The sequence below is a fragment of the Coturnix japonica genome, chromosome 14 (genome assembly GCF_054131305.1).
Source record: "Coturnix japonica strain WE chromosome 14, WE-NBRP24, whole genome shotgun sequence".
Taxonomy (NCBI): Eukaryota; Metazoa; Chordata; class Aves; order Galliformes; family Phasianidae; genus Coturnix; species Coturnix japonica.
This window is the reverse complement of record NC_140676.1, coordinates 10,514,066-10,537,188: the sequence shown is the minus strand read 5'-3', so window position 1 is coordinate 10,537,188 and position 23,123 is coordinate 10,514,066. Positions and strand designations below refer to the sequence as shown.

The following is a 23,123-nucleotide window of genomic DNA, read 5'->3' as shown; positions in this document are numbered from 1 at the left end:
TGAAGTTTCTGAATATAGATGTTATGATCTTTAATTACTTGCCAAGAATCTTTCAATGGTTGATAAATGGAGAATGAAATTCAGCTCTATTTCCATGTTATTACAAGGTAGGGATAAGTTTATAAAGCATTGAGCTAGATGCAAATTAGCTCTTCTAGAACTAAGGAGGAATGAAATAGCTGAAATCCTATGGGAGGTATTTTCATCTCTAATCGGGCATCTTAATGGTTTTGTGCGTGTTGTGTCAAATCTATCTTTCTTTGCAGTTGAGTTAACTGGTCTTGATTTTGCCCAGCAATTATTTAAAGAATAATGATCTATTATGGAAGTTCTTGGACTGATGAGCTTATAATTACTTGTGATAGTGTGGTGAGGCCACATGGAGTACTGGGGTCTGAATTATTCATTGAAGGATTACCTAATACATAAAAATAAAATTCCTTCAAGAACTGATATTTCATTACAGCTTCCTGTTATACTATGAGCTGTGGAAGAATGCCATAGACACACCAAATTAAATTAAGCAAGCAACAGGGTAAAACAGCATATAAAATTGTCAAATTGAGGGAAAGAGATGTAGTATAAAGGCATTGAATTAAGTTTAGATAAATTATACTTAAAATCCCAAAAGACCTTTGCAATTTTTCAGAAATCATTCTGGCACTTACTATGGTTCTGTCAACCTCGATGCCAAATGATATCTATATAGATAGATAGATTCCACTTGGGTAGATTGGGAGAATGGTTTTAGTATGTGTAGATAATTTTCTAATGCCATTGTCGGTCGGAATAATGCTAGTAAAGTCTGCCTGTTGGTGGTTAGGTTTGTCTCTAACTATTTGTTTTCAACTACTTTGGAATGGCTCCGTCTCTACCTATAACAGCCTTTAGCAATTAAGACGGTGGAAGTCTGGCTCTTTTAGCTTTTGTACGTCATGAGGGACTTTGTTAACAGGTGAAGTTGCTCTTAGTGCATAAATAGATTTTGTGTGTGCCATCTGCTGGACCCTGTTAGTAGTGCAATCCTGACTCGAATTGTATTTGTACATCACTAAAGTTATCAATATCTAATGAGATGATACATGAATATGAACAGCATAATATCATCTCACCTTATGAAAGTAGTAGTTTTATTTAAGTGTGGCGAGTTGTTCACAAAATACACTTATACAAAGGTCCTTTTATTTTATTTTTTTTAACCCCTGGATGCTTTTAAATTGTGTTATTTTTAGAGTGGTGTAGAACTGTTGAGATCTTGTTTACATTCTAAGATTAAAGGTCTGTTTGAAAACACTGGACTTATAAAAGCAGATCGCAGGTCTCTTTTTTTTTTGTATTAAGACTTAGAATAATGGTAGACAGATATTTTGAGCTCTAGCATTCTTGACTTGGCAAATTGAGGGTAACTAAAAAAAAACTGGTATGTTGCAGCAACTTTGAGTCATGAAAGTTCAGTTTCAGTTTATATATATATATATATATATTGTTTTGCATTATCCAAAAATAATACAATCTGTTTAAACTGAGTTTTTTATTTTGAAGTTAAAATTGAGTTTAATGGGCTATTAACTCAGTTGTGTTGGAAAATACAAACAGTTGACAATCTAATAAACTGACAGTTGTTTATTCCTGTTTAAACTGATTTTCACTCCTAGGGCTTGTAGAATTCTGAGATAAATGTTTTTGAGAGTGTCTCATGATATCTGAAAGTGAATAGATTTTTTTTCAAGAATTAACGTTAAAGAGTCCTCATGAGTTGTAGTGTATGCTATTTGCTCCCTCTATCTATTTTAATATTAGAGTATTTTAATAGTCGGTTCATTTCCATACATAGACTTACATGCACACTTTTTTGTCATCTATTTTGCTTTTAGATTAGGAAAACATGATGAAACATAATTTAAAGCACGATTTTGTGCACACAGGCTTTATTTGATGATCACTTATTTTAGAACAAAGTATTACATTTATGTGCTGTGAGCAGCCCATAATCACAGTGAAGTATTAAACAGTCTTCAGGTTTGATCTGTGTTAATAAACAGAACGTAGTCACTTGATAGGAGATTTGATACAGCTGTAAAGGTCACCTATACTTTTACAGTATCTGGTAATAAAACACAGTTTAAAATTAGTTATATACAATGGCATATATACATCTCAAAGATTTAAATCATTTGTGTCCACATGGTAAGCTTTGAAATGCTGTTTCATCAATTACTGTTCTCAAACATACGTGGTGAAATTGGCCTCATCATGCAAATGTTCATGCAAATAGACCACAGTATGACAGCCATAGAACAGGCATGGAGGACTGGGATCAGATTAGATAGCAGCTCTGGTTAACAAACAGGTCCATTGTCAAAATATGGGCAAAAATAACTTCTACAGAAACTTGAGGATCAGAATCACTATTTGCAAAGCATATGAGAGAAAGTGAATCTGAATTACAGTGCAAAATAATTCTGTAGCTTTGCTGACAAAGTAAAAAAATGAAACTGCTTTTCTTTCATAGAATAACAACAGCGTCTGAAATTCCAGCCTTTAAACTTAACAGTATATATTTAAGAAATCAGAGCAGAGTATGATTTTCAACTACCTACATGATTTCATGTAATTAATTTTAAATTCTAATGTAAAAGTAGGGTAAGGAATTTATTATTTTCAACCTTGAGAATAAATTTATTCTGAACCTATAACTCAGAAACTAAAGAGTAAATGATGGCTGTTCAAAATACTTGTGTGTGAAATAAATGAAGGTGTGTAAAACTGCAGGTTATTCCCAAGTGAAAGAAGGTTCAGTGGACTTTTTTCTTTTCCCCAGCTGACTCAGTTTCTTAGTTTAAAAGCTACAAAGGATATAGAATGAGATTACACAAGATATTCCAAATATTCATGCCACTTTGTCTCTTAATGACAAAAAAGATGGAAATTCAACTTATATGCATCTTCAAATAGACGGATTTCTCCATATTCACAGGTGGTAAGAGACTACAATTTTGTTGTGTCATTTTGGGTACTGTGCCAATCACATGGAGAAGCTATAAAAGTAACCTAGCTACAATAATTCATTCTACTTTTAAGTCTGATATATATATATGTATATATAAATTCCTGTAGACTACTTATATGCTGTTTTGATTTAAATGTGCAGCTCTTAAGTTCATCAGCAATTCCATTCTGACCTAATTCATTACCCTTGACTGGAACGAACATTTATTTATTGGTTGTGAGTAGTTTTTGTATGCTACTTGAATAAATCTTTGTCTGTCAGACCTGTACCTGAGAGCAGTGATCCAAGGGACCAGGTTAATTAACATAATTAAGTTTCCTAAATAAGTATATAATTTTTTCTGTTTATAGTTTAAAAAAAATAAGAATTAGATGACTTTGGAGGAAAAGTTGAATATAAAACTTTTGTTCCTTGGTGAGTTTTATCAAGGCACTTTATCCTGAAAATCTCTTTCTTTAGGTTATGTGATAAGCACACTGAAGCTTACTCAAAATGGAAAATCTTTGCCAAAGAATGCTGGCAGTAAACCCAGAAAGTCTTTTTCTTCTTGACCAAAGAAGAAATTCATCATCAGGCTAGCAGAGATGCCAACAAATTTCAAGCTATACCCTACGAATTTCCATGTTTTCCATTTTCAGCAAGAAACTTGGGTATTTACATAGCTCTTCTGGAAAGGACCAAGTTTAAACCATTTCATAGTCTTAAAGTCAAATTTAATACTTTTCAGAAGTTTCCAAAAACAGATGATTAGAACTTTCACACTAAGTACTACTATGTCCATCTGGAGACATTGGGGGGGTGGGGAGGAGGGCAATTGGAAGCCAAAAACGAGTCTTAGAATTTAGCAAGCAGCAGGCAGGGATTTTAGCCTTCAAATATCTGACCTTGTGACGTTTGAAAAGCAAGGCATTACTTCATCTGAACGATGGTTTAAGTGGTCAGGGATAGTGTGGCATCACCTGGCAACAGGACTATTTTGAGAATTTGGTCTTATTACTTTGCAATGGAATTCATGGCCAGAACATGTTGTGTTGTGTAGGCTAACAAGTGGATAGTTGGTGTAGTGGTTTAGTTGCAACAAATGTTTACCTGGGAACAAAGGGCATTTCTTAAAGTGGCTGTGAACACCCTGTAATGTTAATACTGATCCACTTTAGTCACTCTGATCCTTGTCTGTGATTCTTGGTGTAAAAACCATCTCCAGCAGAGGCTGCCTTTCTATTGGGTGCATGGATAAGTCATTCATTTTCTGGATGTTGTTAAGTCCTCTTCCTTTCATTGTCTGTACTCTGCACCGTCTCAGAAGTGTCACCAGGATTGCTTTCATCATTACCATGGCAATAAACTTTCCTACACAACCCCGAGGGCCAAATCCAAATGGCTGGAAATAGCGTGATGGAACCTGCACAGGATAACACAAGGAATACACCTTAAGGCAAAATTTTCTTGATAAGCTCCGAAAAATGATGGAAATCTATACTAAACCTATTATGGAGGGGGAAGAAGCATGGAAAGAACCTCTTTAGGAAAAATTACTTCCCTCCTTATAATGACGGTATGTCGACTTCACACTGCTTTTTCTGTTACTGAATTGTCCTCCCACACAAATCAGGCCAAAATATGGAAATAAATACAGGAAATAACTACTATACCATTTCAAATGCAAAGATAGCAGGAAAGGTGAAGTTGAAGCAGTAGGATTCTGTCATGTATTTCATTTTGCTTGTCCCCTGAGAACTACAGGGATTTTACCACAGGCTGTGAATAGAGGGAAGGTTTCACTCTAATGTATGTTAAAGTACATTTCCGAACTTCTTCTGAATTAATTTCTTATAAAGTTCATACATGTCTAAGCTAAATGTTAATGTGTTATGTAACATTGATCATAAAGCTACATACCAGTTTTCAAAATGTGATCCTGAGGAATGAGCAATTTTCTCATAAATTGTGATGCTAAAAATTTTATCTAACATTTATGAACCAATTATCTCCTGTTCTATCTACTAAAATGTGGAATTTAAGATTCCCGGAACTATTGAAGAGTGCACAGAAAATTTCGGCTAGTTTTGGCAACTCTGAATAGATTACTATCCAACAGACCCCAGAAATGTGCATGTTACTGCTTATGATGTACCAAGGCACTTAGTATGAATAAAGACAAGCAATTAGGTAAATTCTTTCTTCTTCTTTTTAATTGTAAAATACATTAACGAATGTTAGCTGTTTGCTTCTGATTTCCTATTGAATCCTATGTTGGAATACAGAAGGATTCATATTAGATTTTCTAGGGAAATTCTTTCCCCTCATTTTTTACACTGATATTTTTTTTTTTTTCCCATTTAGATAATTTCAAATAAACTGAGATATATACTTTTTGAGAAATGATAGTTAAATACAAATGCTCATAATACAAAGCAAGTGCAGCAGCTGGCAGTACAGCTCAATAGCAAGCGGACAGCCTGTGAAAATGGAAAAATATTTAGATTCTAACAATGTCATCTTATAAATAATGGTGTGGGTTGCTATTCACTTAGAGAACTATGAGAGAATTGTGCTCACTAGAATAATTATGTGGCAAACATCATACATCAAGTCAGTTAGAAAATGTGTGGTTAAATATTTGGTCAAGGGGAAATATTTTTAGAAGCTAAGTGTGCTTATAAAGTAAGCAAGAAATCCATTCTTCTAGAAATGTCTAGAATGAAAACAATGGATGGCAAAATGGAATCTATTCACACTGAGTAGTTACTTCACTAAGCTGAATCAGTTATGCTACCCTTAATTTTTCTGTTTCTGGCTTGAGCATACATAACTTCCCCCCCTCATTTCTTAATTGTCTTCAGGTGTTTGACTATTTTTCAAGTATCACAGTGGCTCTTTATTTCTTTGGAACTGAAACTTCTTGTTGTGAACACTTATGAGAGCATCCTCTAACATCTTAGGGAAAGAAGTTTTGCCTGGTAATAAAATGAATTCAGATTTATTATTCTATTGGTCAAAATGAGTTATGAAAGCCGTAGAAAGGATTAACCCTTTAGCATCATACAACTTTAATTAATACCTGACAGGCCACTAGATCATATAAAGAGGATGCTTATATACCATGAAAATCTGTGCATCTGTGAAAAAAGGCTAACATTGCACAGCTGAGATTTCCTTAATTGGAAAATTGGTAATGCCTTCCACTCCTGCATGGCTGGCTATTTTTTTCTAGATATCTAGCTAACTGCCTCACAGCTGTGCTTTACCAATGGTTAATATTTCATATATTATGACTTATCTTTCATTCTTTCATTTTTACCTGCATGGTTAACAGTCAAAAACAAGGAGCCAAATTTGCTATGGAACTGGTCTGTCTTTCTTCAGTGCATTTTTAATTTCTCCATAAGATTACTGCTGAACAAATGTATTTTTGGATAACAATTTGTTTAATCAGTAATCAGAAGAGCAGAGTTCTGAGTAGAAACAATCTCAATAATGATTTCCAGTAGTAGGGGATTGCAAATAGAAAGAATTCTTTGGGGAATGAAACGTAGATTAAATGGTGTGTTGCACTGGGACAGTATTACCCAGGATTCGTGTTAATGAGCTGATTAAAATTTAGGATTGCCAATTCAGTCTATAAAATGTGTGGTTTTACTTAGTGTTTGCTTATTTTTACTAATAAACAGAATAGGTGCTAGAGTCTGTCTCTTGGGAATTACTATACTGCTTCACTTCACCAGAGACCCCTTGCACCGCCTCAGTTCTTTACGTACTGCTTGCATAGCTGTTGCTCCCTAAAGCCTCTCTATTATACCTAGCATCAGAGATGGTGATAAAGATGTGTGTCTTGGACATTTTTCAGCGAAATTTTTAAACTGAGATGTCTGCAAAAATTTTTGTTTTCAGTGATGTTATTATTTTTGAATGATAAGACTCTTTGACAGGGAAATGTCCATGAACTCTAATAAAAACAACAGTAATAATCAGGATATACACCTGGGTAGAAAGGACCTTAATCAAAGGGAAAAACTTGGTCTCAAAGGTCTTGATCAAAATAGGAGGAAAATGCATTGTCAACAAGTAATATCCAATATCCTGTAGGAAATAAGATGGAATACTTACGTTCTTCTCAAAGTTTTCAAGAGAAAACTCATTTGGTTTTGGGAAGAATTCCAGCTTGTGCATACGTCCAATGTTGAGAATAATGTTTGTCCCCTTTTTCACAGGATAGCCATCAATTACATCATCTTGCAAAGCTTTTCTCATGATTAAGTCCACAACTGGCTGGTATCTCATACTCTCATAAATAAAATTCTCCACAATTTTGAGGTTTGGCATGTCATCACTCTGTACATCTCTGTCACCTTCAGGAATAAAACAAATGGTGATGCGGTTGGTTATGAATTTCTAAGATTCATCATACAAATTCCAAAGTATTTTAGGAAGATTTTCAGTTCCTGAAATGGTAGGAAATACCCATCAGCTTCTGTGTAGTTTTATGTATCCTTTCCTTTTGATAACTAAACCCCAACCAGTGAGCAATACAGGCAGGCTGGTAACAATGGGCAAGGAGAAGGCTGAGGTACTCAACATAATTTTGCCTGTCTTCATTGGCAACTGCTCTTCCCATAATACTTCTGAAGTATAAAGGAAGACCAGGATGCAACTTGGTGTTTTCTGGAATGGTTTGAAATCTGAAGTGTTTCTTGGTAAAAGGATTTAATGTAATTCAGAGTCTATTGTATGTTCTCTCAAATGACATTTGTAAAATCAGAATTTTTTTGCACCAAAGCAACAGAATAGCAGTGGCTGGCAGTTACTCTAGGAAGTTAATCGTGGACAAAGAGTTGTCAGTAAGCCACTTCAAACTATGCACTGTTTGATGAAGAAAACATTACTTTGTAAGGGTAAAAAGCAGATTATTTTAGCTGACTTAAAGATTTATGTACTCTGATTTATAAGGATTTTATAGAGGTTTTATGTAGTGATGAATCTAAGTCTAACCTCTGATATTATATTCCAAGTACAGTAAGAAAAAACCTTTGCACTGTGTACTGGTGGAAGATTTTGCTGCTGTTATGCCTAACAGGATTCAAAGTTTTTGCAAGAGTCAGTAGTGTGTGTGGCATGAAGGCTCACTGATTGGATTTCCTAAATATTTCTGAATTTCCTTCAGTTTCAATGTTTTGGGTCATTCAGAAAAATTTCCATAAGTAGACAAAAGGAAATGCAGTCTCCTAACTCAAGTGGGGGAAATAGAGGCCAAAACATTTACAAGAAGCTTTGATAACTCTTGCTTTTTATTTGAGTCATAAAATACCTTAGAGAATAAGGAATCAATTTTTTTAATATGCTTGCCAGCGCTTAACTGAGCACAGGATTGGATGAAGTTGGTTTCTATGTAGTTCAGTAGAGTTTAAACTTTGAATGAAGGCTAGAGAAAGGGAGGATACAACCTTAAAATATTTCGATTGTTTTGAGTGGTTCATCATTAGTAGTATTTAAAGAGGAGACCTGTTTGAGATTAAAATGGATGACAGCAGAATGATACAACAGGTTTTAGTTTTCTTTAATGTTACCATCCTGGAGTCATAGTGAAACTTCATTTCTGTGCGTACACTGAGAAATGTTGATGTTTAGAAGCATTTGAAATGAGTGTCCCCTTTTACTATTGCAAGGAAAACTGAAAATAATTTCACTGGAAATTCTGAGGTGATTTGTAATGTTGCTTTCATGGGAGAATTTTTTTCCCCTCAGAACTGTCAATTCTGATGAATCCAGTTACAATTTATGTTAAAAATTGTTCATCTTTCTCTTGATCTTGAATAAGTTTGTCCACATAAAGCGGACATATACATTAGAGCAAATAGTTATGTTAGAAGAAAATCCTTAGGATTTTCAGATTTTGAGTGAGGAAGTAGGATACTGCTCAAGCAAAATACATTCCTTCACCACTGGCCTTGCCTGCTTACCCATAACAGTTTCAATTTCTCTCATCATCTTCTCCTCCACTGTGGGGTGCTCTGCAATCAGTATTAGCATAATGAAGAGAGTCACAGACAGAGTATCCGGAGCAGCAATCATCATCTCCAATACACACTGGTTCACGTTCTCAGCAGTCAGATCTCCTCTGTTCTAGAAAAATTGGGGAAAAAAATGGGGAAAATGTTGATTGCTGACCTGATGCCAACAAACATCCCAAAGCAGTATGTTGGAATGGACCTAGTATGCATTTAAATGAAAACGAAGGTCTTGACAGTCTCATCCCTTATCTGCTAAAGAGCATTCTTTTTTCTTTGAGGTAAATATGTGTTTTAATGGGTGTGTATGATCTTACAGAAAAGAGAGGCTTTGTTCTTATCTCAGATTCTCACTGATTTATTACCTTTCCCCACGAAACATGGGAGCTGACAGAGATAATGCAAGATAGGATTTACACAGCACTTAGAGCCTTTGCAACTAAAAGGCAATACATCAGGATAAAACACGGGGGTTAGAGAGCATCCCTGGATGCTCTTCCCTAGGTAGTTTTCAGGATGCTGTTTAAGGTGTAAATAACCAGGATATTGTTTAAGCCACCTGTTTGAGGTACTCCTTCAGGCAGACTAACTTGTATTCCTCCTTGATTATCTGAATTTGATAGGCATGTGATCTCTAAATTGTAAATTCTCTATTGCCATTGAAAGAAAATGGACACAAAAAATCAAAGCTGTCGATATTTTAGTATATTATCAATACCTGTGCAAAAATCAGCTGAGATGCAAAATCCATGTGCTCATCCAACTTCTCAACAGTGGAAAGCTTTTGTCGTTTCTGTTCTATTAAGATTTCCATTGCTCCTTTCAAATCTTTGCTGAAAGTGGATAGAATCCAATATGCTAATTAATATCTGAAGACTTTTAGTGTATGATTAGATATAGATAATGTTTAAAAACATGAAGATTATACCCATGAAAACATTTAAGGATAGAAGTTCAGTATACTTAACAATGGCTACATGGTTATTTGCAGAAGCACCATATTTGAAGGCTACATTCTTGTAGAAAGACTCTTCTTATAGGAGGGTAAATACACCTAAAATACAAGCCTGGTAAGCTTCTCGTTATATGCAGTATAAACCAGCAACACAGAGCATCATAACAGAAGAGGAAGATTGTGCTTTTACAAACAAGAAGGTAACAAAACCTATTTATTCCTTACTTAAGGAAAAAAACAACTGCTATTTGTCTGTACTTGATCATATCAGAAATGTAATTTCTCCCCAGAAGATGGCTTTTCCTTTCTTCTTTGAACTGAATCAGTGATTTCAACTTGGTTTCATATTTTAGCTGGCATGACTAATATTTTGGTAAGTAAATTAGAACTGTGTAGACAAGGAATTTAAATGGCCCCCTGTGATCAGCCTCTTAGCATTTTTCTTTCCTGCGTCTGTAGAAAAGTGGTCTTCAGTCAGACACCATTGAAACAATTAACTTTCTAAGAAAACAGTTTTAAGAAAGGTGTTCTAGAAAGAAAGAATCTTAGGCAAACCTGTAGAAACTGTTGATACTTACGCTGCCTCTTCGTACTTCTTGCAAAGCCAAGAAATCTTAAAAAATATGTCAGGCTTTAATAGAAGAGCTTGCCAAGCATCAAAGTAGCTCTGAATCTTAAGTACTATGGCACTTTCTGAAAATAGATGTAAATAAACAGCAGTATGAAATCTGAACTTCAATAGTGAAACAGCAGAAATGCTTCAGGGAAATTAATAATGAGGCCCTGCTCCTGCTAATTTGACAGGAATTTGATAAACATTTTGTAGTGGATGCCATTAGGAAACAGTTACAGCACATTGCAGATGAGGTATGTTTCTTTGTAAAAGCTCTTGGTAGGTAGGTAAAAGTAGATGGTGCCTCAACCAGAGGTGTTCTCCCATGGGAGAGCAGAAGTAGAACTCTCTTGCAGAGTGTTGAAATGTGTTAATTTGTGTATCGTGGTAATATTATTTTGGTCAAATATGTTTGAGGGTGAAAGAAGCAGAGAGAAGATTGGGTTAATTTAATTGCAACCATTTCATTTGTCTTTTGATTCTTACATGGTGATAATGTTGGAGTTGTAGCATTAAATACCTCTGAAAAGCACAGTATCTATTTTCAATCCAAAAATATTCTTATGATTAGAATTACTTATCAATTTCAATAAATCATTTAGTGATATAATAGTGTGTCCTTGTTCTGTTCTCTGAAACAACAACTCTAAGTGATGTCAATGAACATTTCTTGTTTATGCCTCTGAAGTATAAAAGAAAGCTGATAGTACCATCCAGAGGGACCCCTAGAAAGAGCTTGTTAGATGTGTCGAGCATGATCCTTCTCATAAGGTTCAACACATTGACATTTCCTACTTCAGTGGTCACTTCTTCTAGTTTGTCCAGGTGAACAATTGTTGATTCAACACAAATGGCTATCATGCGCACAAGGCCAGGACCAGACAGGGCTGTAAATACATAGGTGCAAGATGATCAAAAACATGATTAAGTTTTATACCTTATTATTAATTTGCTAGCAATTACAACGTTAGTAAAATAAATAAAATTGTAGTTTAAGTGACTGGAATAAAATCATTCTGCATTTTTAGTTAGAATGGCAACAAACACAAAGACCAAACTTCACTTGCATTCGGCCACTTTGTATTTAGTGCTGGGTTCATGGCACATTAGGTGTTTGGCACTAATAGTGCTGCTTTTTGGTGCAGGAGGTACATATCCACTGTACAGGCACTGTGGGCAGCCTGTCTTGCTCACAAGTACCCTGAGCAGGGATGTTGGCTTGGGGGGCTCACAGGGAGGATAATCAGCATTCCTGGGAACACATCTCCTGGGTAAACGCCATGGAAGCTTTGCAATAAGCTGCTGGCAACCTATGGTGTTACTATGGTGTTTCGGTGGACATATTGAAGCTTGCTCTAGTAGAACACTGTGCATTAGTCAATATTTGTCTGTTCATCTATGGATGCTGGAGATATTGTCATGAGGAATATTTTTTTTCTTTTCATTTCAAGAACCCAAACGTTCTTCTGCTGTATAATTCAGTGGGATTTTATGACAAGCTTTAGCTGGAATAGACTCAGTGCTGAGTGCCCCAGGTACTCTAATTAAATTACTTTTCCATGTAAGAACTTCTGTAATTGCCTGGAGTACGTTATTTTATCAAATACATGTGGAGAGGGGTTGTACATTTGCAGTTGAGAAGAGAGGCTGTCTGCTTTGTAAACTGAGAGAACTAGTACTTCTAGGAATAAGTAGGAAAGTATTTTTTTCTACTGTCTTCAGGTATTACAGAGCTGCTGATAGTTTAAAATTGCAAAATCAAGTAGGAAAGGCCTGAATATCATAGAAAGTATGGACAGAAACTTGGACAGAATCTGCTAAATACATTTATGGAAGTGTCAGCTGAGTTAATGTGAATACTGGACTTGAAATTTCAATTATTTTTATACATTATTTGCGGGCATCATATATATATATATATATTACTTTTCAAATACCATAACAAACACAGTAAATGTGAAAGTACGTGTGAAAAAGTGTTTTGTGATCATAGAGAACTGGCCCTTCTAGTTCAATTATGCAAAGGACACACAACGTTTCAGAAAGAAACAGACTGTGTGATAGAGTGCCATGGTGTTAATGCACACTGATTTACCCTTGGTGAAGAAGGGTCGGATCTCCTTCCAGTGTGCTGGGTTGTTATTAAATATAATCCCATTTTCATACATGCCAATGCACTGTAATCCAAGCTTGCTCCCAAATCGAGAAACATAGTTCCAGTGTTTCATTACGTGGAATACGCTTGAGGATCTGGGAAAGAGAAGTGGGGAGAAAAGAAAATAAAACAGTAAAATGCAATTTCAGTGATTGTTCATAGAATATTTTTTCTGGTGCTCTCAGAAGTGTTGACTTGTATTCTCAGTTTATGCTTCCCCTTCCATTTTGCTCCTATGACATGATTAAAAAAAATGTTTAAATGGCTTCAGAATTTATATTAGAGCAACAATGCATTCTATCTGGATTTAAACCTGGTTTTTTTTTTGTTTTCAGTTAAAATACAAACCGTCACCAAAAGGTTTTAATTTGAATAGTGTTTGTACTTCTGTAACTTGTATTTCTAATAGGGACCCATGCATAGACAATAACCAGTATCAGATATTTTAGAAAATGACGTAAAATAGTGACAGATATATACAGTCTTACATAGTGAAATTCTTTTTCTAACATTTGGTCAGCGGTTTAATCCTACTAACAGCTGATGTATGCTTTTAAAAATCACTACAGGGGATCTCCTCAGACCCTCTAGTGTTCATATCAGGCTGAGTAACACTGCCCTAGAAAATTGCAGATTATATTCTGAGCAAAATTATGATGGATAGCACACATACCAGGGAAAAAATCAAGCAGTGGAACTGAAGATGATGTGTTTTACATCCATGTATATTTTGTGTTCCTTTTATGGTAACATTCACTGCAGTTGATTGTCTGCATTTCCAGATGTATTAACCATTGTATCCTATCAATTTCTGTAATCCTTGGCCAATATTTTGGGTGGAATGGTATATATCCATCAATCTATCCATTCATCTACGCTTCTAATTTGTATGTAGTGGTTTGCTGCAAACAGCATATTATATTTGGAGTGAGATGGGGTTATCTATTACTTCCTTGAGTAAGAAAAAGGCAGTAACTTGGCAGATTTGAGGGATTATGTTTCCTACTTTCATTCTATGCATTTAGTATATGTGCTGGGAGACTTCAGTTTCTCTATGATGAATAAAATTAATCAGGCTGTTAATAAATTCATTGTGATACATGTTAAACTTCAGCTATAATTGTGTAACTATTTGGTCATTCCTGGACATGTACAGAAAGCCTAAATGTAGCTGGATCTTTTGGTATGCAGCATCATAATATTATCGAGTGGAATTATTCATACAAAAATATATTAGATTGAAAAAAGATTTCTTTTTTCTAAAACCAAGTATGTGGGAAGAATATTCCTAAATAGAAATATGGATAAATCCAGCATATACGTATTTCTGTTTTTACAGCTTACAAGGTTTGTTTTCAAATGTGTTGGCCAACATGTTGTGACTAACCTTATTGCTGTGAGATATTTCCTTTAGAGGGAGCTAGCATTTTAGCAATGCCAACATGATGAAGACCTAATTAAATGAAAGCTAACAAAAAAGAAGTAAAATTAGATGGAAATGAAATAATAAGGTTCTAAACTGCTTTGCATTCTCTGTGGACCAAATTTCAATGGGTTAATAATTTTTTTTTTTATTTTTTATTTTTTTTTCCAGCTAGGAAAGATAAATGGGAATTTTGTTAATGATTTCATCGGTGCTGGGTTTTCACCATGGTTTTGCATAAGCAGTGGTTAAAAGATATATGTTATGTGGCACAAGTGAACGAATATAGGATAGGGATAGGAGTCAAGACAGGGAGGATTATGCACTGAAGTTGGGATGTTGTTTAGTTGTGGAGTGAATTTATGAAGCACTCTGAAAAAAGGTGCTTTTTTGTATTTTTTTGGCTTTTTTAAAGTTAGATATTAGTTCTCCATATTGCTTTGTTTCTTCGCAGCACTCCTAGAAAATCCTGTAAGAGTTGCCTTTCCTGCACTGTCTTTCATAAAACTTTACATAATGCTGAATATGCATTGATTGATATTACTAATATTTTTTTTATTCATTTTGCACAGTAAATCTTTTACTACTGTTTTTCTTTAGTGCTATTTATTTAATTATTTATTAGTACTCTATGTAATTGAATTCTAGGAGTAATCTCAGTAATTGCAGTGGAATTACTCATGATCCTGTAATGCTGCTTTTGCTTAATTACCTTGCTGAACTGGAGCCATAATCTTCAAGCATTACTCTCATTTTAAGGAGAATCTTAACACGGGAAACTAAAGTTTGGTTTAAAGCTGTGTGGCAGTCGATCAATCAGCAATCATGTGTAATGTGTCATCCTAATATTAAATGCAATAGTAAGCTGTAAGCATCTTTTAGGTTTGGGTTATAAATCTTTCTGTTCCTTTCCTCTTAGAAAACGAGAGACTCCATCCAGTGGTAGTCTCTAGTAGAGACCTCAATAACAGTCTCTAAAAAACCAAAAGATTAGAAAAAGATCGGTGAGCAACAGGGAATAAAAGGATTATGTTATGATAATTTTGTAAAGCAGTTATTTCAATTCTACATCAGAAAAAATGTAGCAAAAATGCTGTTAAATCTATGAAACCACTTTTTCATATAATTGAAGATAGAAAATAAGGATTTACTTGCTAATTATAAATGTTTCTTCACCGCTGATCCAAACTCTCACAAATTCTCCATATGTCTTGTTGTAGTAGTTGCAGGCGTTACCTACTCCCATCCAGAGAAATCTCCCATGTGAAATGAGAGGCCCAATTCCCATACAGTATCCTGGCCCTAAGGGAAAAGTAAGAAATATTTCTCTTGTCAGAGTTCATGGACAAGAATATGCCACCAAACTTCACCCCTTTGGAAACTGTTTTTGCATTATGGTCAAGGTTTGCACTGGGCACCACATAAAATCCCATTTTGAAGTTTTGTCTTACAGAAACTTGCATCTACATTGCTGGAATCTCATTTAGTATCTCTGAAAACCTACAAGCCATTCAGTGTGAATACAGCAAATTTAATTCAGTATTTCTATACGTGACTTCAAACTGTTGCTTTGAGATTGCTTACAATTGGATGAACAATGGCTAGACACCAGAAGGAAGTGGTGGTAATAACTTATTTATCTGTGATTCTAATGAATCATTTGAGTGACCTTGGCAGTAGCACCTGTAAAGTTGTATATCATCATGATATAATAAAATATAATTAATTTAATTTCTCTTAATATATTTGTCTTAGTCATTAATACTAGAATAAGAAAATAGATATTTAGAGGAAAGAGTATTTTAGTGCTGAAATAGGAGCTGAGAAAGGATTAAAGAGCACTTAAAGATATCAGCTAGAACCTACAGTAACTCAGCACTGAATGTCCTAACAACAAAAAGGAGAAAGTGGAGTGAACATTACAGAATTAACATGGCTATTGAATCCTTTATAAAAGGAGGGTTTTCTTCTTCACAGGATGTTTAACTTGCCTCTACAATGTCTGTAAAAAACAAAAATCTGCTCAAATCTAATTGCCAGATAGTATTGTCTGATTCTAGTGCAGATAATTCAGTGAGCTTTAAGCATGCAATACGTAAAAAGTAGGAATTTGTAATGCACGTGAAAATATGAACATGTAGAATTTGTCAGGTGACACTGTATATTTCTAGCAGATAAACAATAGAAGCAAAACAAAATGATGTATTTACATGGCTAGGCCAGGTTTGTTGGGAAGTGGTAAGGTTAAATAGAGCCTGATTTCTTTCATCAGTTCCTTTAACATCTACATTATTATTAGAAAACTTTGCTGTGTATAATTATTATTCAGCATTCCCTCCTTATTTAAATTTGAAAAACAACAAAAATACTTTGGCAGCTGTTAGGCAATGCCATGGAGTTACCTTACCTGGTATTGATGATGTTCCTTCATGATTCCATATTAGAAACAGAACGCAGATGAGAATGATGATAGGCACTGTGGCAGCTGGTATCAAGTCTGGTACCAGGCTGGTGTAGTAGTTCAGTGGATTCAAAGTTTCTGGTATCATCTTTTCCAAATGATTCTGCTTTGCTTTAGACAGAGGGAGAGAGAGAATGGGAAAAGAGGCAGAGGTTTTTTTTTTTTAAAAGCTCAAAGCTCTATTCAGATCTGCTTGGTACCTTTCAACCTGCTGGAGGCCCTGTAAATGAGCAAATTACCTCTGAGGTAGCTGTGTTTTATAACGAGACTGACTTGGACTGCTTGCCAGGACAGGCTATATCACACGCTGAAAGAGACATGCAGCAAACACTCTCTTTGGCTGGAAATAACAAAACTTCTCTGACCTTGATATGGAAGCTTGCTTTTGGATGCTTTGGCTGTCAGGTCTTTCATCTCCAGCATTAGCTTGGCTGGTCAGTACTGAGGGTTACTCCTTGCAAATTGCTAACCAAAACACAAGAAATTAAACTCTCAGCACACGTGGAAGCATTGAATGAGTTCATCCATGGGCTTTTACCTCTGTTTCTTAGCCTCCTTCCTTACTGAATGCCTCTATAATGCCTGTATTAATACTTGAATTTCCAGAAAGCTTATATTAGTTTTTCACGTTGTAGATCCAGGAGTTTGAAGTAACATATATAAATTTTATAGTCAACCTTTGAGTGGAGTACAGAGTATTGCATTTCTTTGTGGTGATTCTATTGGTGAATGCTTTGAGAAAATTAGTTTCTGCTATAACAAACACGACTATGGATTATCTGGTCCTACAGGTAGTGGCCAGCACTTTGAGCAGCATGGAAAAGTAATCAGGTGGACAGCACTGGGATGTACAGTGGGAGCAGAAGGATTGCTTTGAAAATATTTTGCCAGTTTTTGATTTTAAATCACAACGTATTAGAAGGAGGATGTGATGATATAAGTGAGAAAATTTTGCATAAGATTTGAGAAAGATGCTACCTGCATCTGCTCTGTAATGAGGTAATAAAGCATTTTCTTAATTCTGCTCTAAAAAGAAAAATGTTTTCTTTGTTCCTCCCAGGAGAAATGTAGTTCCTTAATAGGAAGCTTTCTGTTGCCTTACTTTCAGCAAGCGTTCTCTTTTATCTTGTGATTTGGTCTCACAGATGAAAGAACAGCTAACTTTGTAGTAACCCTGGGTGCTATCATCACATTAAACTATGCCAAGAATGCGATAGGTGCTTTCTAGACAGAGAGAAACTGGTATTTTCAGTCAAAATGTTTGCAGTACAGACCAAACCATGCTGAAGGGAGCAGCAGTGGCTCAAAACCCTGTAGGTGTTTGTAACATTCCTGTATTCTGGATAATTGCTATGAAAGTCTTTCCATTTTTATAGTCCATGTTAACCAAGACATGGTGTACCAAGTGACAGAAGTGTGCACAAAGTTCCAATAGCTACCAGCATCCCTCTTGTGATATGTACATACTCTGTATGTGTTCAGCTGTTGTGCTGTCATGCATGATCTGAAAAAGAATTTTGTCATCAGAAAGATTTTAAAATCACGTAACTGTGTGCTACTTTCAACAATAAATACTGCTACACACTAATGGTAATGTTTCCATAATAATACAAGCGAAAATGTTAGCTTTAAATGGTATGGAGTACTATTTTTGTTACCACTTATGTGCGTATGTAGCTAGAATCATAGGGTGGTCTTATCTAATCCAATTCCTTTTACTGAGCTTTGTAGAAATGGCTGTGCTTAAGGCACATAAGTTTGCTTCCTTACTACTTTCCTTACTACTTTCTTTTTTAATCCATTTTATACTCTGGAACCTATTTGAAGCACATGAAGCATTAGGAAATGTGGCTCCATTAGTTTTGAAAACAAGCAATTGACAGTACTTGCACTGAGAAATTCTTAGCCTCGGTTTGATAAATACAATCCAAGAACACTTCCAGGTTTGGAATTTCCAAATATTTTTTTTGTTGGAAAAGTCAGCTTGGCAATGGAAAAATCATCTTGCAAATACTTGAGCTGAACTATTTGTCCTGCCTATATTCATTTTCTATGAAGAAAATCCCTCAAGAAAAACTAAAAATTCAGTAAGTAAACTTTGATAGTAAGCAGAAATGGAACACATCTGAGGTGCACGGAAGAAGCTTTCACTATTCTTGCCTATTTAATCTTGAAATCTTCTCTGGGTCATTTTCTTCCCCTTGCAGCTGGATGAGGTATTTGTCTGATAAGAGGGTTTTGCTGGTTCTGCTTGTTGCTTATACGGGAGCAGGGGATGGAAGGAAGCTTTCAAAGCCAGAGAATGGGAGGAAAGAAGCTTAGAAGGAAATGCTTTTGTGACATAAATTAATTGGAAGCACATACAGGTAATTTTAGAGCTTAACGGCTGTGAAGCACCCGCCAGCAGAGGGACCTATAGATCACAGATCTTTGAGACTGAAACACTGAGAAAGTTCAGGATTCTGTTAAGCACTTTTCTCTGCAAAAGGTGTTTTAGTGAATGATAACAGGATTTCACAGTAAAGAATTCCATGTATTTAAGTAGAAACTGTATTAATCCCCATCCTTACTGCTAGAGCTTGGTGCTCAATGGCTATGTCAGTAGAAGGGCAAGCTGTGTATTTAGTTCATAGTAAAACAGAATATAGAATATTTTACAGAATCAGTGCTGAATTTAATGATAAATTTGAGAAGGAACTGATAAGAGTACTACAAAACCCACTCTTGAGTCCTAGAATCCTTTTTTCAGCAGTATTTCAGCTGTCAGGAAGGGAAGAATCTGCCTTGTTATGAATTTCCAAGTATTAGTGCCCCATAACAGCATCTGAAGCAGTTTAACTGGAGTTTAATTAAGCAGTTTGCAAAAGTGAAATTTTAAATAGACCAATGTCACACAAAAATAACGGTTGGATTTTGCAGGTCAGGTAAGTCTTTATTTTTCCACATAAAACATTGCAGCTTCCTTCTCTTACTAGTGGCTGTGGAATATGAAGTCATTTGTAGTACTACTGTAAAAGTGATCATCTACTCTAAGAACCACAAAAATAAATACACCTCTTTTGTTGTTTGGCTACCCTCCTTTTGAAGAATTAATCCAAAGTGGGAGGTTATTACCAGATGTACTACATGCATAGCATGGATGAACCTTGACACAGAGAGTTGTCTTGTTCTTTTGAAAGTCCATTAGTTCTTTAGCACAAGAACAGAAGTATAACTATGCTAAAATATGCCAATTAGGGAACAAACACACTGCCCATAGTTACCTTTTTTAGCCATTTCTAGGGATTGAGTCAGTGGTCTAGAGTTGGTGTGGCTGGGAAGTTCCATCACACATATCGTGCAGATATCATGGAGGAGCATATTTGAAATTTTTGCAGTGGGCTTTTGTTGCTGTGATTTCAGCAAAGATGTGATCAAATCATATCCAGCTCAGGAGTTGTCTCCCTATTTCTGGACATTATGTGTACTATTTTCTTGTAGCTATTTATACGATGTGAAAATGTGAGGCAAGGTACTCTCTGTGCTGCCCAATTGACTGTACAATAAGGGTTTCTGCTTCCTGAACAATCTATAATTATTTGAATTAGGATTTTTCTTTCAGAAGAGTAATGATCTGAAATTAAATCTTGGACCATGTCCTCCTATGGGCTTTTAATTACAGTCTGACATGATTTGGAAAAATAACTTGCTAGTTCTTGTACCTTTCACAAAGGGTCTTGCTGTTGCTTAGGAACCAACATAATGTCTATGAAAAGTACTATCCACAATAGACAGTAAAAGAGTTTCATTTGGAATGTACATTTCTGAAGCAGAATAAGTATGTCAGTGCACATACAATCAAAAAGATGTACAGAGAGAAACAAACTTCTGCAGTGTTGGTAAGGCTCTGTATTACTGCCTGTCTATCTCAAAAGTTCCCTTAGAACACCAGAAGCTCTGATTGTACTCAAAACCAGAAAATGAGTTGTAATTAGGCAGGAGAGGCATGTTTTCTCTAACATGCTTTCCATCAGATTTGTTATGAGAGTGCAAAACCAGACCCATGTAAAGAATTGATTTTGTTTTGGATTTTTTTTTTTTTTCTGTGCATATAACTATTATCAGTTTGCTACCACTATTAGGCAGGTGGCTTTATTTGTCAATGGTAGATTGAGGGCAGCTCTTTGTGCCACAATTACATCTCTGCTGTGATACTCATATTGTTAGCATATACTTTAGCCCACATATGCAAAAAGTTAGTTGACACAGAAGGGATTGCTGTGTATGGAAAGTAACTCTTCAGTTCTTGACTTCTGGCTAGAAATATCAAGTTTTCTATCAAAGTATGTAAATTAACCTGGAAGAAAAATTATGTTTCTGAGGAAAAAGCAAGATTAAGAAGAATGTATGAATACTCTCAAACCATTTTCCTTTCAAATACCTTTTATCATCAGAAACAATTATTAGCTAAGATGCAGAAGTTTAAAGAAAGTTGGCACTTCCCCACAGCAAGTACTAACCAAGCTAGAGCAAGTCATGAGAGAACAAACCATGTCGAGACCTGTCTCACTTAATGATTTTTTTTTTTAAACTTCACTGATAATTCAGTTTTTCTCTCCTTTGTCAATGAAACCTGGAAATGCTGTTTTTTCCAAATTTGCTGACAAAATTTGCAGCTCCAGCTGTTAACTCGCTGTTTGCCTTTAACAGTTGTCAGTGTCTGTTCTCTCCTATGTATCATACCTTAATTTTGTCATGCTTTGCATCATTACATGAAGTGTAGTGAATGGAGCAAAATTCAGTCCTCTGTGAAGAGAAATCAGAGTCCACAGAGGCAGTGGACATGTTTTCTTTTTTCTGTTTCAAATCAGCAGAGTTAGTACCTAAAAGAACTAAAAAGTTATAGCGCTTGATGCAATAGAAGCACTTTGAAGGTTTGAATCAGGTGGAAAGTTTCTAAGGATTACTGTTCAGCAAGAACGTTGTACTTTCTTTCCTAAACAAGAAACTTTGTAGAAAAATGACCATACACTTAACAGTTTGTAATTTTAATGCCAAGAATTTGGTTTAAAATCTGCAGATCTTCCCATCAAAAAAATCTATTTGGATACTGACAACATCATCCATACAAAGTTAATTACAGAAAGTCGAATCAAATCAGCAGAAAGTATCCTTACTCCACAAAAACAACATTAAAAAATCACACCCACATTTCTGTAATGTCCCATTCACACAGTCTGAAGTAAATACAGCATATGAATTAAAAAATTACCTGTGTCCTCCTCTGGATTTTACCAGCAAAGAGTGCTATCTTTCTTACTGATGTTCTTCTTGTAAAGATCTGAGTAGGTTTTCTGGTGATCACTCTCTGTGGCATCTTTTATGCAGGTGCTTCTTGTTGCTAAGAGATCAGTTGCTTAGAGATGGAAGTTTGTTTTTTGTAATAGATCAGGGGCCACTGCTATTGAAAAGAGAATTTTGTAATTTTACCTCTACAGCTCAGTGTATCAGATGCTAGTGATGGAGATACACATGTCTAGAACTGATTAGAATTGTGACTGGATAGCAAAACAGAAGAGTAAAGTTTCATTATGATTGAAGGCTTAAATATCAGGGAAATAGATGTGGAGTTTAAGCGGAGGTGCAACTATCAGAAATTATACTAAGTTTTTGCCTTGCATGTTTCAGTCTATTTCTAACAGAAAGGAAGGGAAGTTCAAGCGTTTCATTCTGATATTGAGATGGCCAATACTGTAGATAACATTTTGTGAGATCCAATCCTGCACCTGTACTACAGAAATCATAATGGCTATCCTCCATATTTGTGTGTAGACTGTTTCCTTTATATTCCCAGCTGGCCCAGTAACTCTTCAGAATTAATATGCATACTGAAGGCTGGATTCTCTGCTTTGTAGTGCTGTAGCCTTGGTCAACTTGAATAAATGTAGTGTGTGAAGATTAAATGTTTCAAAGAATTGCACTAAACAGTTGCAGGAAGCAGAAATAATGAACAGAGTTTAATAGAAAAGGATGGTGATGTGATTAGAAGATGAGAATAATTCAGAAGTATGAATAAGGTACTTGTGTCTGATATAGTTTTGAAGCACCAACAGAAGTTTGAATTGAGGGTCTCAATTTATGCTGCGACAAATTCTGACTCAGCTGCTTCTTCTATGAAATCTACCTCTATGATTTCCAATGTGTTTCCAGTGTTTTGAGAAATAGATCAAAATCATCTTTTTGCTCAGTGCTGCCAAGTTAAGAAAGCCCAGTTACTCAAAGCTGCTTTCAGCAAGACCGAGTCATGTCCTGTGGCGTAAAGATGTTATTCATCCCTGTCTCTTGCTGTCAGGCCAAGTAAACATTTCTCATAAAGTGCTTTCATTCTTTTTATGGACTCATTCATGGCTTTAGCATCAGTGTTTAAGAGAAATAAGTAAAATAAATCCTAGCGCTTTTACTTGGAAGACCCATCAAGTGGGTAGAAGAGATTTGGTTCTAAGCGGCTATGATGTCACTTGG

General features: G+C 35.5%; 2 protein-coding genes across 3 annotated transcripts in view; one reads left to right on the top strand and one right to left on the bottom strand.

The window, feature by feature from the left end:
• The window catches only part of GLDN (gliomedin), a 68,828-nt gene that overhangs the window by 19,491 nt on the left and 26,214 nt on the right, over positions 1-23,123 (top strand). The gene's annotated exons all lie outside the window — the stretch shown is intronic.
• Positions 1,900-21,997, bottom strand: CYP19A1 (cytochrome P450 family 19 subfamily A member 1). Its single transcript, XM_015872888.3, has 10 exons — positions 21,874-21,997; positions 16,569-16,733; positions 15,313-15,463; positions 12,679-12,833; positions 11,294-11,470; positions 10,549-10,663; positions 9,734-9,848; positions 8,968-9,130; positions 7,118-7,359; positions 1,900-4,412 (listed from the first exon to the last, which is right to left on the bottom strand). The coding sequence occupies exons 2-10, from the start codon at positions 16,708-16,710 to the stop codon at positions 4,164-4,166; spliced, it is 1,509 nt and encodes a 502-aa protein (XP_015728374.1). The 5' UTR covers positions 16,711-16,733; positions 21,874-21,997; the 3' UTR covers positions 1,900-4,163.

Bases quoted from the DNA above. Each gene is read 5' to 3' on its own strand.
- CYP19A1 (XM_015872888.3), bottom strand. From the start codon at position 16,710: ATGATACCAGAAACTTTGAATCCACTGAACTACTACACCAGCCTGGTA. The intron at 9,131-9,733 runs GTATTGATAATA...CAATTTTTCTAG, and splicing joins CTCAGCTGATTTTTGCACAG to AACAGAGGAGATCTGACTGC. The intron at 7,360-8,967 runs GTAAGCAGGCAA...TTATTCCTGAAG, and splicing joins AGAAATTGAAACTGTTATGG to GTGACAGAGATGTACAGAGT.